Here is an 18,459-nt window from a genome sequence, read left to right as displayed (position 1 = left end):
TCTTCCAAGCACGCCTGAAGCTGTGCTGCCACCATCCTTTCTAGCAACTTGCTCAAAATGAGGTATTCACTACTGGGTGATTTAAGACTTATGGGTCCAGGGAGGTCTTCGTAAGGAAGGAACGCACCACTACCTTCTTCAAGATGGAGTATTGACTACTCTGACTCGCAGTGGCTCTCCAGGGTCTCAGGCAGAGAGCTTTTTAACAAGAAAATAAAGGAGAGGGCAAATATATCTCTCTCCCCAGTCTTTCAGGGAGTAACTGTAGGGATGGAAATGCCTTCAAATAAGGCTGGGAATGTCCTTTGTCTACAACCCTAACCAGCCAGTTAGCATGGACAATACTGAGCTAGATGGACCATTGGTCTGCCTTGGTAAAAGCAACTTCCTATATCCTTATATTCCTATGTACACATTCTCTGTAATGTTACCTTTGATGCAACATTTAAAGAGAAAATTTGAACGCTTGCATTGTTGCTGGTAGTCCTGTGGCTTCCTGCTTGTGTGGTGGGTGGGTGGGTGGGATGTCAGGTGGTGGGCAAGCTGTGGAATGTTAATAGTGGGGTCTGTACCATCTCTAGGAGTCCTTTTTAAAGGATGCTTTAGGTATAGGATGTCCTACTTGTGCCAGGCTTCTTTTTAATGAAGCGGTCTCCTAGTTCTTAGGGACTATGTTGGGGCTTTGGGCTCTGAAGTTGTACACAATGAGAGAGTACTTGTGTTCCTATCTATGGTCCTGTGCAGCTTGGTGAATCTTGAGAGAAAGTAACAGCATAGGTGGAGAGAGTTGAAAGGAAGGCTTGTTAGATTCCTGAGAAGACACAGTTTTAAAAGAGCCCCAGAAAAGGGGATGAGCCGCTGTGGAGAACAGGGGAGAGGCTGTACCTGATGGTGTGTTGAGGCCCGATAGGGAAGTTGGTGCTGCTGCTGCTATTAGCTGGCTGCAGTCTCCTGGTGAAGCGGGAAGAGCTTGGCTTGTTCATCAGCTTCAACCCCACAGGGCAGGTCACTTCTACAGGAAGGGAAATTTAATGCATGGCAGCTCAGACAATCCCCTCTCTCACTTATTCAACTTTCCCCCCCTACGCCTACACACAGAAAGTGATCCAGCCACCCTTGGTATCCAGCCACCCTGAATGACCAAGGGAACTATTTTATTCAATCTATAAGGAACCTCCCTCAGTAGAGTTCCACCCTGCAGTTTCTCACCTGTTATCATTGATGTCTGTGGCATTTCCTGGGCAATGGTCCAGGTGAATAACATAGAAGGATAAAAATGGCAGCATTAAAGTTAGAATCACAGAATTGTAGAGTTGGAAGGGACCCTGAGGTGTTCAAAGGGAAGTCAATCCCACTCCCAAGAGGATAAACGCTGTCCACAATATACCCAGTACTGCTGTACGAGAGTTTACTCTTGGTTTGGTGAGCTCTACAAAGATCCCAGGCAGCCATCAGAGGCAACTACAGGCAGTTCAAAGAAGTGCATGTAGACATCTCCCCAAGGCACTCTCCTGCCTCTTGACTGTACATGCAGCTCTCACTGCCCCAGCCCTCTTACCGTTGTCCACATTGAGCTTCTGATAGGAGGTCAGAGGGGCATTGGAGGAGCTGCTTCCACTGCTGGAAGAGGCATTGGTAAAGCTGGGCGGGTGAAAAGCAGAGAAAGTGATTTGTGAGGGCTGAATGGAAGTCTGGGACTCTTTCCACCTATGGTCTGGTGGGGTGGGGGAAAGGAATGATTGGAGCCCTCCAAAGCAAAGTGCTTCCTAATGGGCTTGGGGAGGAAAGGCATGGATTATGAGTGCTTGCAAGATCTGACTAGCGAATAGAAGGAGACCATATGCCCATTGGGGGAGTCACTGCTGGATTCCTGTAGATAGCATATAGTCTGGAAACGGGGTGGGTACACATCTCATAAAATCATCAGTGGGAGCAAGAAAGTCCATTTCACAATTTTCCTTCCTGAATCTTACACCCCTGACTGCAATAATTATTTCAATAGTTCATATCTCCATGAACATTTATTAAGAAATATTTTTTTTAAAAAAAGTAGGTTGAACTGTACAAGCGGAGGTTTTTAAATCATCTCCAGCAACAGCTCAGTCTAATAAAATTCTTTTATCCTTGGTATGCAGCTGCTTACTGGTGAGCCAGAGTTTCTGATCTGATGTGAAGTGGAAAACAGAATATGAACCAGGGGACAAAAAGCCTTGCCTCTTGGTTCAAAAAAGTTGGCCTGGGAATAGGACTAGGCAAGGCTATCAAGTAGGCCTTGATTTAAGCCAGAGGGTGGGATTTTCGGGAGCCAGAAATAGTTTGCGCATCATTCTTCTGAACAGGCGAAGGATACTCACTAGCTGTCAGGCACAGTGCTGCCAGCATTCTGCAGGTAGACATTCTGATAGTTCTGGAAGAGGCTGTTGGTGTAGCTGATGCATTCAGGGTTGCGGACACCATAGGCGTTGGTGGGGGATGAAGCTGGGTAGTGCCCTGGCCGCACCGGCTTGGCTGCAAAGGGACACAGATAGCAGACATAGCACAACATATTAATTCATTTATTCATTCTGAGCTTCTCCTCCCCCGCGTAGCTTAGCCAACGGCTCTTAGAACAGCCAGTGTGCAAGTTTCTTCCTTCCTACCAGCTATCAATGTCTACAGCAGCATCAACATACATGGTATTTTATAGAGTTTCATAGCTGGAACATCTGAAGAGGGTGGGGAGGCCTCTAGCACTTTTACTCCTCCAGTGCCTCCTGACATCAGAGCCACAATGAGAAACATCTGGAGCAACCCAATGAGGACGTGCTGCCCTGTGAAGTACTCAGCTTCTGATTGCTTTGGCAGCCATTAACAGACCAGAAGACTCAGCTGGAATGTCAATACCTATGTCACACTCTAGTAACTCTTGTCCATTTTATTGTATTTTAAATGTGTCATAAGCTACCACAAGAACTTCAGGGTTCTAGCTAACAAGGCGTCCCATTCGTACAAGGACTTGCACTTGTGCAACAGAACTTATCCTCCGTCTCCTCCCATCTTGACCTGCCCATAAAAAGCGAGTCTAGAATCAAAGAGTAGGGTGATCTCCACTGTCTCCAGGAACTCATCTCATTGTGAGACATTTGTGGGTGAGCTGAGCTTGTTTGGCCCCTGGGTGAGAACCCAGAGGCTGAGATGGAAATGAACTGATATTGATTTTTATATATTATTAACTTTGTAATAATGTAACATTTTTATATGTACCTGCATATTTTTGTAAGATGTTTAAGTTGTCTGTTGCTGCTTCTTTTTTGTACACCACTTAGAAGTATTTTAAATATATGAAGCAGAATAGAAATCAAATAATCAATTCTTATCAGAGAGCCATCCTCACTGAACACATTGAGATGCAACATCTGAATGTGCAGACATAAGGCTACCACAGTACCAGCAATTTCCACATGCAACCCCCCCCCCCCCGCTTGCTGCTTGCTTGCTTACCAATCTGCGCAGAGTGGTTGCGCTTCATGCTGTTCTTGTAGCGCACTGCCTCCTTGATGCGGTCCACCTCCTGCTGGTAGCGACGCTTGTCTTTCATAGCCCCCTCCTTAGCCTCCTTCAGTGCACCCTCCAGGGCCTTAACTCTCTCAGCCGTAGCCCGAAGACGTTTCTCCAGTTTAGGAAGCTCACAACGCAAATCTGCATTGTCGCGAACCAGCTGAGCCCCATGAGTTCACAGGGAGAGAAGAGAAACAGGGAGTATGGATAAAGAAGATGAGGTCGAGGGGCCTCTGAAGACCCAAAACACTGGCCCTTGCCCTCACTCCAATGCATTTCTACTCTGCTAGTCCTCCAGACATTTGCCTCCCATTTCCAGAAAAACACCTGCGCCCTGTTTTGGACCCTGTCCCAGAAGCCTCACATGCCCACTTCTCACACCATATGTGTTCTGCAAGAATGCTAAACACCCCCCTCATCTCTGGGAAGGCATCTGTGGCCTCTGAGCATCTGGATTCGTACTCTTGTCCTGTGTCTGAACACCCAGCTAGTGAATCCACCACATCTGTGTGACCATACTGTGGAACTAGTCTTGGGCCTCCTAGTCTGAAGAGATGGCAGAGCTCTCAGACAGTGAAATAGTTGCACAGAAGGGCATTTTTAGTAAATGTAGTTTCTGCCACCATAGCAGGGCTATGATAATATGGGGGGGGGACATTCCTCCTGTTGCACATCTATTAAAGCAGAGGTGGCTGACCAGTGTCACCCTCCAGATGTTGTTAGACTTTCAGCTCCCACCACCCCCTCAACAACATGGCCAATGGTCAGAGATGATGGGAACTGGAGTTTGACAACATCTGGAGAGTGACTGGTTACCCACCGCTGTATTAAAGGCAGCATTGGGGAATCTATAGCCTTCCATATATTGCTGGGCTCCAACTTCTATAATTCTTGACCATTGGTTCTAGCTAGGGCAGGTGGGAGCTAGAGTTCAACAACACCTGGAGTGCCAAATGTACTCCATCTGTGATCATAGACATATGAACCTGTATTCATCAGAACCTATATTCAGCCTGGATGCTGGTGACAAGCTCCCGTCCATTCAAAGTAGCATCCACCCCTGGCTCTCTCTAAGCTAGTGGGTCCCAGTCTTTGCCCAAGTGTCACAGATCCAAGCCGTGCAGCATGCTGCAGCACAGGAGAATACCATGAGGTGCAAATTGAGGGTCTGAAGGTGAGCGCTTCCCTTCTCCAGGCCCAGGCAATCCTTTAGCTCTCCCATCAAACACAAACTCTATAATCTACAGGCAGGTGGGTGAGCAGCATGCAAGGAGGTCCAAGAGTACGGCAGCAAGAGGTGAATAAGCGCAGGGGGGGGGCAGCCACCAGCATGATTATATTAAAAAAAATAGCAGGGGAGCCACTGGGTAGCACAGCCTCCAAGGGAGAGGGAGAAAATATCTGAGGTGATAACATTTGACTCCCACATCTGAGAGATTGATATTGGGGGTGGGGGGAGGGCTGGGGGCTTTTGAATCATGCCTTTCCAGAAAACCACAGGGCCTTGATCTGTGAGTTTCTCCAGAGTCCAAAACTAGCTATTTCCAATCTTTACAACAGCCCCACCTATTCCTGAAGCAGAGGAGAGAGAGCCGCTGTTGAGAATTTAGAGAGGAGCAACTCACTTTTATTTCACTGTTTCTTTCCCTTGTAGCAGCTGCTGGTGGACAGGCAAAAACTGGTCAGTGTTGCCATGGCAGCAGAACTGCCAGATGCCATAGAAGTCACAGACATGAAATTGCCAAGAATGGGGCCATGGTGTCAGCCATGCAGGCCACAGTGACTGGGGTTGCCATGGTAGCAGTGAGAGGCCTAGTACCAGATGATGCCACAGTTGTCAACGTGGATAGGCTTGCCATGGCAGTGAAATGGTGAGGAGGAAACAGACACCTGACTGCCCCCCCCCATATGCATGTGCTCCCAATTTGGTCACCAAGTGCAAACATTTCCTGCCCAGCACAGCAGGCAGATAAACATGGGGGAGAGGCCATACGGTACCTTGGAGACCCAGCGATCCAACTAGGGTGCAGCAGCGAGGGGAAAAGGGGGACACAGACAGTGACTGAGCACCCTGACAGAGTCCCCAGCCAAACCCTGCTCTGGAGACTCAGAGAGGGACAAGTTAAACACCCCAGCAACAGAGTGTGCCTATGGCTGACTGAAGACGGTACCCATCCTTCCTTCCTAGAGCTGCAAGCAAGGGAACTCTTTTTGGGGCTGAACTGTTGGGTAGGACACACCAGCCCAACATCTGCTAAGTACAGAGAATTCTATGGGGGGAAAGAGATAACAGCAGGGATAATGGAAGGATGTGAAAGCTTAGACACACAAACAATCCAGAGAAAGTCTGGGCTGGGAAGCAAGGCAGGAAATGAATACAGCAAATGTCAGTTCAGCATCCATTCTGAGGTTCATTGTTTTCCTACTCCCACCCAGCCTTGGACTGAACCAGTCCATTCCAGTGGTTAGCACACAAGTCTCCAAAGGGGGCAGAACTGTAAAAGAGCCATTCACCTCTAAACACATGTCAAGCCCTCATGATCAATATCCACTTCCTCCTTGCTCCATCATTTGGGATCTGGAGCCTGCCTACTCCTCCCGCCCAGCTGCCAAAACCCCCTCCAGTTTGCACAGGAGTCTTGTTTGTAATAGAGAAAGAGAATAAGATGGCCTGACTCACATTAGTCATCACTAATGACTGATCACATGGCAGCCAGGGGACTAATGAGGAACCCTGGGGTGCTTCCAGACTGCCACTGCTTTCAGGTGGGATTCAATCACATATGGGCAAATTCAGGTTGGGCAGTTACAGAGGATTTGGCACTCCTGTGCAACAAACTCACTTCCCGTAAAAAATGACTTTTTGCAATAAGGAAAGTGGTGGGAGGAAGCATTGGAAAGGGGTGGGGTAACTCTTGAAGCAGCATCACATCAATGAAGACAAATAAGAATGAATGCTCAAAAAGCAGCCAGTTTTGACTTAGGTATCTCTCTGCAAACAAATCAGGTTGGCTGCTCAATAAACAGGATGTCTGGAAGCAATTCTTGTGTCCCCCTCTACAGCCCCCCTCAAAAAACACAGGTGATTGTAGATGATAACAACATTTTGGGAGAGGAAGTGGATGGGAGGGGCATGTGGATTTGACATAGAATCCCCTTTCACATCTGTAACAGCACTGGGTTGGTGTTGCCCCTAGGCAGCCCTGGCACCAGTCTGCCCTGGCATCAGTGCCCCTCAGACTGCAAGTTTCCACCAGTGAATCTTATTTCCCTTGCTGTTGGCAAGCTCTTTCAGGCCACCTATGGAATTTGGACTCGCTCAACCATGTAGGCCTGACCCCATGTTTATTACTCCGAAGCCTTGGAGAAGGAACAGAATAAAATGTAAGAAGCCATGAGAGGTGAAAAAGAACCAAAGATGCCTTCTTGATCACACACATGCATGCAACCAGGTTACATGTTCTAAGCCTATTACCCTCACACCCACTGGTATATAAAAAGCTGCCTTGCTGAGAATCGAAGAACATGGGTCTTTCTGCAGGCAAAGTGTATATTCTACCTTTCCCCTACTAAGCTGCTCAAGTGCTGTCTCTCTGGCTGCAGGACTATTACGCCAGAGGTTTCCCACCTTTTAGGCCAGTGAGCATAATTGGATTTTTTCATGTGTGACATTGATAGCACTCTCTCTGATCACTTCCCTACCCTTGTCCCCGCACTTTACATATACAGTCAAGAGAGAGAGCAAGCACATGCACACATACTTCACTTTTCTAAATAGAGTTGCCACCTTTGGGTGGGCAAAATAAGGGACAGGTAGGAGGAATCTGGAGAGAGAGAGTTGGCCGGGGGGGGGGGGCAGGTGGACAGCCTCCTGCTTCCTTTGAGGGTTTCTCTGCCACTGGCTACCTCAGCAAGTTTAGATTAGAGAGAAAGCTCTCTATGGGTTGTTGTTGTTTTTTAAAAAAATTATTAAAGATTTCTTAGTTTACAAAAATACGTGCATTGTCTATTTTTTCAAGCTGTGTTTCTTATAGATCAGTTTCATTTGTTATGGGATATTAGTGTTGCATACAGTGTAAGGTTGGTAAGAAGAGAGGGGGAAAGGGAGAAGGGTGGGGTGGGGTGGTAATGCTTCTATTCTTCTACTTAGTGTATGTGTCGGGTTTTGTGTCAGCGTCACTTGTGTGGATTCTCTTACTATTAGCTTCTTGTATTTCCTTGGTGGTGAGAGAAGTTGGGACTGGCCTAGGATTTGGTTGGTTGTCTTTGGTTGGCTGTAGTGAGATTTGTTTATATGTGTGTGAGGGGATGGATTTTTGGATCAGGTTTGCCATATTGATTCATATGCTGTCAGCGTATTCTTGTTGTTGTCTTGTTGGGCTGTGTATATGATGAAGGGGAACCGAACTGGGGTGAAGGCATCTTCTTCTATTTGTCCGTATTTGTTTCAGTTTCAGTTTATTGGTTAGCTTTTCTAGTAAGGGTGTTTCCCATACTATTTGATACTATTGGTCCATGTTCACTCCCGACAGGTCTCTCCAGTGCCCGGCTATGGTGCTTCTGGCTACTGAGAGTAGGTGGGTTATAAGCTCTTTATAATGTGAGTGGGCATTATTATATTGGAAAATGTTCAATAGGGCCAGTTCTGGGGTGACTTCTAATACCTGTTTAGTTATTTTGCACATTGATTGCAGGACTGCTGCCTCAAAGGGTTGGATAATGGGGCATTCCCACCACATGTGAAGGTATGTGCCTATGGAGGTGCAGCCTCTCCAGCATTTTGGTGAGGCTCCTGGGCATATCAGCGCTAGTTTCTGTGGTGTTAGGTGCCATCTGTGAGTTTCTGGGTGAGTTCTTTTCTTTTAGCTGAGATGAGCTCTCTAACTATGTTTGAAGCAAAAGAAAACCAGTGTGAGTGAGAGAGAAATGGGGGGGGGAGGGAGGGGTAGCTGCCTGCTTTCTTTTAGAAGAGCTCATTTCCTGGGTAAGCCGCTTACTGAGAAGGCAGAGCAAAGACTTGGCTTTGAATGAGTTGTTGCCATTGTCACTCTTTGGCTGAAGCTGCTGCTCCAGAAAACATTTCCCTCGTTCTCTTCGAACCACTGGCTAGCCTGGAGTGTCAATCAGCCAGAGGGTGGGCTTTACTTCGGAGATGTCTAGCAATCTTGCGGCATGGCAGTAGGGCAGGAGGTGGCACATTCCTGCTTCACCTCAGGTTGCAAAATGGGACAGGTCACTCCTGCCGACATCAGCACCCCATTCACACAGTCAGAAGAAAGATACATAAACAACATAGAGCCTTCCCACTTAGACCCAAACGCCACTCTCAGCCCAAACACCACCACTGCAGGGGGGCTGCTTGGCAAGCATTTCTTGGCAGTGGCACAGTAAGATGGGCAGAATGTTGCAGGTGGGCAAAACAAAAGTGCAGATAGCTCAGCACAAACTGGAAGTCTGTGCCTATTTAGGAGCTGCCCAGGATCTAAATCTGGCACCATACCAGAGCCACGTTGGCAGGAGTGGCTCTGGTATGGTGGAAGGGGGAGAGGATCTAAGTCAGGGATGGGGAATCTGTGACCCTCCAAATGTTGATGGGCTATAACTCCCATTATCCCTTACCATAAGTCATGCTGGCTGGACCTGATAGAAGGTGGGAGTCCAACAACATCTAGAGCACGGGTGTCAAACACAAGGCCCGCGGGCCAAATCCGGCCCGCCAGACCTCGTCATGTGGCCCGTGTAGCCGCCGCCGGCCGCCAGCCTTCACCTTTTATTCTCGCTTCTTCTTTTTTTGACACAAGAAAGCCGCCACTTCAGCGCATGCGCGGCAGCCTACAAGCCAGAGAACGTCTGCCCTCTAGCGGCGCCGGCCGTTCTACACAGGAAACCTCCACTTTACATGCATTCAGGAAACCTCCACTTGTTTTTATATTGAGCGCATATTGAGTCCTATAGATACAACCGGCCCTTTGAGGGTGACCAAACTGCTGATGCGGCCCCCGATGAATTTGAGTTTGACACCCCTGACCTAGAGAGTCACAGGTCCCCTGGTCCCTGAACTAAGCAAACACCATACTAAATGGTGTAAGCAAGGTTTGATCGGGGAAGGGGATAGCTACAGTGACAATATATCTAGCAAGGATGATTGTATGAGCCACCCATGCAGTGCTTTCTGCCAAGCTGGTTTTGCGAGCGGAGGGGGGGGGGTGGGACTGGGAGAAAATCCAGGTAGCGTTTCCAGCAAAGTAGAGGGTGTCATGAAGAAACATTCACAGCTGCTACAATACACAGAGACAATGCGAAGTGGGGAAGGGGGGGGGGGAGGAAGCTTCCCACCCAGAGGGCTGAGTGTAGATAAATAAATAAACAAGCAGGGCTGAACTCACCAGCTGTCTTACCTTGCCCAGATGGTTCTCCACCCCCACCCACCCACCCCACTTATGATGGGTCTCCAGCTCCCACCCACCCACTCACCTGTTTGTGAACTTTTGTAAGCTGCTCCAGGTTGTTCTCAAGAAAGGAAATCTTCTGCTTCTGGGAATGAGCCCCCCCGCTATCCTCGGGTTCCAGCTCCGCGCTCTGGAAGGCAAATACAGAGTGAACTTGCACCTCTAGGAGGGTGAATGGGATGGGATAGGAAACCCAGCCAAAGTTGTGCAGCCACACAACCAGAATCCAAACCTAGTCCCCTCGTTTGATTGGCCAGCCCCAAATAGGCAAGCTTCTGGGAGACTTCCTTGAGTGGTATGCTTCAGAATAATAAGGAGGCTATTATGGTGGTGGTGGTTGTTATCGTTGTTGTTGTTAATGATATAATGAGGCTAGCATAGGATTAAGGACAGTGCTACAGCATACTGGTGTATCCTGGAATGGGAGACACAGCTGGCTCTGAATAGGCCAGAGGATGTGGACTGACTTGCTGATTTTCCAGTAAGAATGGAAATGGGTTTCCTGGGGAATGTGGCCTGCAGGCAGGTTTGGGGCCCCATAGCTCCCTCTTTAAAAACAAAGCACTGGTCAGTTTTAGAGTTGACTAAGGGCTCAACCAGATTTCCTTTTGTGCTGCTGAAAGAAGCCAAGGGTTTTAGAAGTAAGAGCTAGTGTAGAGCAGAGCTGTGAAGTGGGAGGTGCTTGGATCAAATCTTGCCTCTGCCATGATGGCCTTAGGTGAGCCACCATCTCCCAGGCTTAACCAACTCCTCCAGTGTGCAACATAGGGCTAGCACCACTAACATGCCTTTAAACATTTGTTATAAGGATTTCTGAGTGTATGTGAAGGGTTCTCAACCCTCTAAAGTGTTGGTGGGGAGCCTGTCATCCTCCAGTTATTGCTGGACTACAACTCCCATTATCCCTGATCACTGGGCCACGCAAGCTGAGGCTGATGACAGGTGGGAGTCAGGAGGGGAACAGGTTTCCCTAAGGAACCCTGTATAAATGCTGAATAAACAGTGAAGTTGGCTAAAAGAACGACAACATACTTTCTTAACTCGAGTCGTGACGTCTTGAACGAACAGCTTGCGAAGGTTGTGGAGGGTCTGGAGTTCACGGGCCTGGAGGGGTACGGAAAGAAAGGCAGGGATGAGGTGGTGAGACCAGGCTGGGGGCTTCAGCCTGACTCCCTGCCCCCATCCTTCACCTCTTCTTTAGCTACTTACAACAGTCTCCTCCAGCCCTTTGAGGTCCTGTTTGGACTGCTCATGTCGCTCATACAGAAATCTGTGAAGAAGATAGACAGTGATGGTCAAAGGGGTACGTGGAGTGTGGGGAAGAAGGGTCCAGTTGCGCTCCTTGAAGCAGAACTGGCAGTGCAAAGATCTGCTGTCCCATATGTCAAGCACCAGACCCCAGCATCTGGCAAGGGAGGGGGGCAGGCACAAATCAGGCCCCTGATCACCATGATCAGGAGGTGGGCAAATTTTAGGAGGGGCCTAGACATATTTGCAAACCAGATAAACTGTTGCGGGTGCCACACACATGCTGCAACTCTCTCCTCCCCATCTGTAACCCCCCCCCCCCTGAATTTTCCCAAATTAGTCGGGGGGGGGATCTTCTATTGGTAGAAGAAAGCTTCTTTTGAGACTAATTTGGAGGAGACCTTGTGGGTACCAGTGAAAGCTTCTGCAGACACATGTGTGCCCACAGCCTCCATATTGGTGACTCTTCCATTGGTCCTTATCACCCATTGATGAGGGCACTGATATTGGAGGGGGGTGTGACTTGGTGGTGGAAGAAGAATGGAGAACTGAGCAGGAAGCTGCTTACCCCCAATCTCAAGGCATGCACAGGCAGGTAGAAATCTCTCAAGAGAGGGGATTTGAGTTACCGGTTCCCTAGCGAGAGCTCTAGAATGTTACAGAGCATTCTTCCTATTCCATAGAGGCACAGAAGCTGCATGTGGAGCTATGTGCTTATCTCTAATTAGGGGTGCTTGAAGTGGAGGAGAGGGAGATTGTGCACAATGGTTTAGGAAAGCGGAATCTTGGCCAATGCCTGCTCCTAAAATCTGTTAAGAGTTTCTCAACACTGGGGCCAATGCTTGGGGAAGGAAGAGTGTCAGCTCTCACCACATTTCCTGCGATTGGGTCAGTGGTGGGATGGGAAAGGTGCACAGTATAGCAGGAGTGAGAAATGAGAAGAGCATTCTGACATTTAGCTTCTACATCAAGGAGCAATTTCCCTGCTTTGCACTGGTATCCTCTTTTACCAGGAAAATGCTCAATCTTACACCCATTTCTATTCCTCCTTTTAAAGTTACCTATCTGTAACCGCCATAGAGGACCATTCCACACAAGCCTGCTACCAAGTATGCATGCAAAAGAGATCTGCAGGCAACTCTGCTTCAGTGGTATTCCTATATAATACACACATATTTGTGAACACGTTTCTCTCATTCCCAAACTACCTTGTCAAACATAAGGCATGGCAAATCAGCCTTTGAAGTGGCATGTCAAAGCAGGATAAATCTAGGATATTGCCTTATATCGGGTCAGATTGCCTAGGCTAGTATTGTCTACTCTGACTGGCAGCAGCTCTTCAGGGTCTCAGGCAGAGAGTCTTTCCCAACACTTTCTCCTTTTTAAAGTGAAGGATTGAAATTGGGAACCTCTACATGCTAAGCATGTGTTCCACCACTTAGCTATGCCCCCTCCACCCTCTAAGCACAGTAGGTCAATATCAGCTTTTCCTCTGTGGTGCCCTCCAGATGTTTTGTACTACAATCCTCATCAGCCTCAGGTAGCATCGTGTGCTGGTAGGAATTGTAGTCCAAACCACCTGGAGGGCACCAGGTTGGGGAAGTCTGGTCTAGACAGAGGTGGTTGCTCTCAAATGCTGGCTTTTGTTTCTCATGTGGTTTGCTCCTTGGTTGGGATGAGCAGAGTCCGCTGAAAGTGTCTGGGAAAGGAAGGGCAGGAGGGTCTTCTCACGTCAGCTCCTGTAGCTTCTGTGATTTCTCCTGTTCCTCACTCTTGAGTTTCTCATAGTCAGCACGGAGTTTCTCCAGTTCAAGCTCTAATTTCTGGTTCAAGCTAAGCAGGGATAGAATAGAGAGAAAACAAGGACACTAACACAGGGACAGCAAACACGTCACTTGACTCCCATGCTTTCTTAAAGGTCTTATCCCCCTCAGATCAACACAGGAAGCAAATGTCAAATGCTTGAGGCAGAGAGAGATGAAAGAGCCCTGGCCTGCAGTCCTTGAGAGCCCCCAAATTGGGACAAAGCACAGATGATGATACTTGACTCACCCACTGCTTAAGCCTTTCCACTGCTACCAGTCTTGGACACATTCCTAGCCCTAACAACCTGATTTTTAACTAGGTTAACCCCCCCCCCCAATAACTTTGGGAAGTGGAGGGTGTTTTGTTTCAGGGGGAGGGGGGTTGGTCAATCCCAGCTTCCTTGTCAGAACCCCAACTCTTAGAAGGGGGAACAATCACATGTAAAATTGGTTCAAGTTTGTGGTGCACATATGTCCCAAGCTGTGAGAGCCTGGCTCAAGCCCTGAACTGGCCGCCTGGAGCTCCTTATTGGATATGTGGGTTTCCTAAACACTCCACTCAGCTAGCTTTATATCACACAAGGGGCATGGACTTGCACCCCACACACTACAACAGCTTTGAGCCTAGGCTGCATTGCCATTAGCCCCAAAGTGGCTCTTGCCTCGCTCCTAGTTCTGACTTTCCTTCTGGTTCTTACCTCTTATAAGCTACGTGGCTGTGGTTGGTTTGTCTCCTCCGCTTCCCACAGAAGCCCAGACCTTCCAAGCCTTGCCTCAGCTCCAGCCCACAACAGCCCCGCACCCAGGCCCTGCTAGTACGCCAAGTCTCCCAGCTTCTGCACAGCCTGTCTCATCACGAGACTCACCCACCCTACATGGTGAACCACATCCCACCCATGGAAGTGACTTGGCCCATCCTCAGGATGACTCACTCCTTGAGCTCATCGATGATCTTCTGCTTCTGGTTGATCTCATCACGCAGTCGCGCCAGCTGTTTGTGGTGGGCCTCACGGTGGCTCTCCAGTTGCACTTCCAGGGCCTTCTGTGTGATAGGGATGAAACAGGTCAGAAAGGCAGAAAGCCAAACCCAGGAACATGGCAGCACACACCTTGGATCCTCTCCACAAGTAGAGAGGAAGCTGCCTTATTCTGATTCAGATCATTGGTGCATCTAAACTCAGTAATGTCCACACTGACTAGCAGTGGCTCTTCAGGGGACTACCTCAGCCCTACCTGGAGACGCCGGGGATTGAACCAGGCAGGCCACTGCTGTGATACGAACCTTCACTTCATCTGTATCCTGGATCAAGTCCTTCTCCTTGCCCACTTCATGAACAGTCTCTGTGAAAGAGGAGGAAAAATAATCCTTGGGGTACAGCCAGAATTAGAGACATGGCCATCCTATCCCTTGAATTTACCCTGTGACCTCTTGAGCATGCAAGTCACTGTCACAGCTTAATCTCTCAGCCTCTGTGCAGCCATGGGGTGGAGTCCATATCCATTTAAAGAATAACACAACTAATCAACTAGCTCATCTGTACAGTGGAAATTAAAATGGCCTGCCTCACAGGGTTGTTGTGAGGGTAAACAATGAACACCACAAAACACTTTGAAAATGAAAAAAAGCACTTGAATCTGCTGAAGGTTGCTTGTCAGCAAACTAGATTGCAGACCCCAGAGTAATCAGATGATCAAGGATTCTGCTTTTAACAGTCAACCACATTATGCAGCTGTCTCCGTCTTTCTTTTCTTTCTTTCTTTCTTTCTTTCTTTCTCTCTCTCTCTCTCTCTCTCTCTCTCTCTCTCTCTCTCTCTCTTTCTCTCTCTCTCTCTCTCACTCACTCACACACACACACACACACACACAAACACAAGCACCATTTTCTGGCCCAAATGTTGCAACCATTCACATGTTCTGCATCAGATATAAGCCAAGGCATAGCCTAACCTTGGGCTTGCAGTTTAGCTAGCTCTTCACTCAGAGTGTCATAGGATTCCTCCAGGTTCCTCTTCTTCAGCTCCACACTCTGCATGTACTCCGTGAGTGAGCGGATCTTTGCCTCATGCTGGGGGGTTGCAGGGAGAAGAACAAGCAAGAGATAACTTTTACAGGTACATCAAATACAAAGGTGCATTTAACAGCTATCCAGTTTGACCTTGAGCCACCCTACAGCACCTGCCATGCCCCATGGTCAGGACAGGACAGCAAATAGGTGTTAGCATATTTCTCAGAGAGCAAGGTTGAAGCTACTGTCAAGGGTGTACCCCACAGCAAACCTGAGTGTGCAATGGCTTTCAAAGTCCTCATATTGGGGAGACAGGCTTGCCAGCCTCCCCAAACATTAGTTGTGTGGAATGCAACCAAATGTATCCCTTTCAGCTGAGAGGTAAGCTAATGGCTCCAACTCTGCTGGAATTCTTTCTCTGAATTGGAAAGGAACTCATCCAAGACCACAAAAGCTGCTAGAATTAGGTAGAAGTCACCTGAGCAGATGGGATGGAACCACCTTATAAGTGATCTCCTCCCTGCCCTCACTAGGAGGAAAGATGAAGCCTGTTAAGTCAGATATCTTCTTGGTCAGATTTACTTTCCTTTTGCACTCTGGTTTATAAGGATCTAGAACAGGCAACGGGGAACTTGTGGGCCCTCAAGTGATTAAGACTCCCATCATCCCAGACTGCTAACCACGCTGGCTGGGGATGGCAGGAGTTGGGAGTCCAGCAGCAATTGAAGGACCACAGGAGCCCCAGTGCTGCTCTTGAAGAAGAGAAAGATGCACTACCCCAGCTGCCCCCATTTGCCCTGGATCAAAGCAAAGCCCAGCCTGTCTCCCTGTGTCAAGGTAAGGGCAATCAGTGCCTATACTTCCTGATGTTTTTGTTTTTTAGCATTGGGAAACACTGAGGGCCTCCCCACAATCCTTCTACCTCATGGCTGGGGAATCTTCAGTCTGCAGGTCAGATCTGGCCCATTCAGCTTGTGAGGCCATTTTCTCCAAACCATATCCAGCTGCCCCACACCTGTTGTCAGGTGTGTAGCAGTAGAGACATTGGCTGCTCATGCAGCAGGAAACAGGATTTAACTCCTCATACATCTGCAGATGCACAAGGAGTTCAATCCTGCTTGGTTTGGATTTGCAAGGGACTTCCCCATGGGGCACTCTTGGTCCACCCGTCAGAAAGCAGGAGATCAGTCCTCCTTGATCACGATCTCCTTGCACAGGCCAGCTTTGAATGGTGGGCGGGATCACCAACCTGTCAAAGTTAGGGCAGGGAAATAAAGGCCAAGCCAAAAAAGGTTCCCTAACTTGTTCCACATTCTCAAAGCCCCACTTCCCCATGCCTGCAGTTCTTCTGTCCTGGCTCCCACAGGTCTGACCTGAGAGATGAGGAGCTGGCAGGAAGACAGTTCTCGCCCTGTCACCTCCATCTTGCGGTGACACTCGACTTGCAGGCCCTCCAGTTGCCGGCAGCGCTTCACAACAGACTTCACCTCCGATTTGATCTTGCTGATGTAGAGCCGAGCAACGGTGAATTCCTCCTCAATGGCACCACTGATCTCGACTGGCTGAGAATGGGGGCGAGGGAGAGGGGGTATGAAGACACTGACCAGCCTCTTCCAGACAGATCTGTTTGCTGAGCATTCATCCTGACTCTTTTTCAAAATGTCTGCCCGTAGGGTATAAATCATCACTTCAAGCAATTGTTATCCTATGATTCCCAGGGAATTTTCCTATCATTTTCCTTACCACAAAAAGTTCATTTTTTAAAAAGTGGGCTTGATGGACAAGAGCACCAAAACCAGTTTAATTGAACACCCTACATTTGTTGGGATATGGCTGAAAACCACCCGCAACATACTGACATTCTTGAAGCAGCCACTGTCTGGGGCACACAGCTCAACCACATGACCCTTGCAAGCAGAGCCATTCAAACTGGTTGCTTCCACATTAGCTATTTAATATGGATTTGCCACCCTTCATTCTCTCATTATGGACTGGGAATGGTTTAACTCAGAGAACTATTGAAATTAATGGACCTAAGTTAGCCATGTCTATTAATTTCAGTGAGTTTTACTCTAAGGCTAGCACTTGATACAACACTTGGATTCCAATGCTTTTCCAGGTTGTCCTGTTTCTTTTCAGACCTGGTATGTAGAAATCCCACCTCACAACTTAACACACAATTATAGTACCAGCCTGCCCAGAGGTAGCACCATCAACTCCAGTTAACCCTTGTGTTGCTATTTTCTGTAATAAAAGTAACATTGGGAAGGGCCAGTTCTGAAGCTAGGAATCTCTTGCAGGTTCATAATACATACAGTATTGTATATTCTCACCAGCTGTTCTTCCCAGGTGTCTCCCCTCTTTCTTACCAGCTTGATCTCACCGTTGCCCACGATGACGCTGAACTCGCTCAGATCCTTCATGAGGCCATTGAGGACCTCAGCAATGCGCTTGCGCTGATGCGCGCTGAACTCCTGCAACCGCTGCAATTCTGATTCCAAGGACAGCATGGTGGCCTGCAGGGTGAGAAGATGGTTCAGCCAACCCAAGAAAACTGAACTTCTGATTTGCAAACACAGAACCCTCTCTTTTGGCAGGATAAAGGGTTAGGCTACAACTCCCATCAGCAGAGTCAGATGGGATGGCTAGGGCAATGTGAGTCGTAGTCCAGAACAACTGCAGGACACCAGGTTGGCAAAGGCTGGGTTAAAGCTTCCCTCCCAGCTCTGTCATTTGAAGTGGACCAGATTCTGCAAACACAAGCCTCGGAGGGAAATAAATGCCATATCACAATGCTAGTACAATCCATTCCTGAAAGTTTAGGTCAACATTTTCTACGGAACACTTGATTCACATGTTGCAGGACAAACAGAGGCGGTTTTAGTGTAGTGTGACAGGTGCAGTCGCACTGGGTGTCGCACTGCAGGGGGCACCAAAGAAATGCTGTAGAACAGAGTGTGAGAGGTGGAGGAGCACTGAATTTTAGCGTCTCGCAGGATGTCACTGAAATTTGAGAACCCAAAGTCTGCTACTGGACAAAGCCTTCAAAGGAGCACTTGCAAGGAGCGCTTGGCTGAAAGCAATGGACCTGAAATTGGATCTAAATTGAAGTGCCTCAGCAATCAGAAGACTAAGGGTGAATGGGGGCTTTCTCTGCTCTAGTTCTGCCTCACTGAAAGACTGTTGGGAGTTCACTCAAAGGCAGGACTGAGTGCATTCCACACTTGAAAGAAGAAAGATTAGCATTCTGCACCAAGAATAAATGAATTCTGCAATCTGTATACATTATGCAAATCAAGCTCCAGTTTCTCATACTCTTAATAGTTTTTCTTTTTTACTGTTTTGAGTAATTTATACTGCTAGTACTAGTTATGCTGAGGAGTAAGGTGCTATGTGGAGGACTGAATCTGTGCC

The 18,459-nt window shown here is 48.2% G+C and overlaps 1 protein-coding gene across 2 annotated transcripts in view; it reads right to left on the bottom strand.

Moving 5' to 3' along the window:
* The window catches only part of KIF5A (kinesin family member 5A), a 55,668-nt gene that overhangs the window by 998 nt on the left and 36,211 nt on the right, over positions 1-18,459 (bottom strand). The window contains exons 15-29 of one of the 2 annotated variants that reach the window (XM_028721309.2): positions 17,415-17,561; positions 16,419-16,607; positions 14,988-15,105; positions 14,322-14,380; positions 13,972-14,081; positions 12,966-13,067; positions 11,196-11,256; positions 11,019-11,090; positions 10,012-10,116; positions 5,536-5,556; positions 3,481-3,697; positions 2,355-2,508; positions 1,559-1,641; positions 1,210-1,237; positions 886-1,012 (exon numbers count right to left, since the gene is read on the bottom strand). In XM_028721309.2, coding sequence (XP_028577142.2) covers positions 934-1,012; positions 1,210-1,237; positions 1,559-1,641; positions 2,355-2,508; positions 3,481-3,697; positions 5,536-5,556; positions 10,012-10,116; positions 11,019-11,090; positions 11,196-11,256; positions 12,966-13,067; positions 13,972-14,081; positions 14,322-14,380; positions 14,988-15,105; positions 16,419-16,607; positions 17,415-17,561 — 1,545 coding nt within the window. In that variant the 3' untranslated portion in view covers positions 886-933. The remainder of the gene's footprint in view (positions 1-885; positions 1,013-1,209; positions 1,238-1,558; positions 1,642-2,354; positions 2,509-3,480; positions 3,698-5,535; positions 5,557-10,011; positions 10,117-11,018; positions 11,091-11,195; positions 11,257-12,965; positions 13,068-13,971; positions 14,082-14,321; positions 14,381-14,987; positions 15,106-16,418; positions 16,608-17,414; positions 17,562-18,459) is intronic. The other variant, XM_028721310.2, reaches the window with a different exon arrangement.

Source organism: Podarcis muralis, chromosome 2 (assembly GCF_964188315.1).
Source record: "Podarcis muralis chromosome 2, rPodMur119.hap1.1, whole genome shotgun sequence".
Lineage (NCBI taxonomy): Eukaryota > Metazoa > Chordata > Lepidosauria > Squamata > Lacertidae > Podarcis > Podarcis muralis.
Note: the sequence above shows the minus strand (reverse complement) of the source record. Positions and strands in the feature narration are given on the sequence as shown.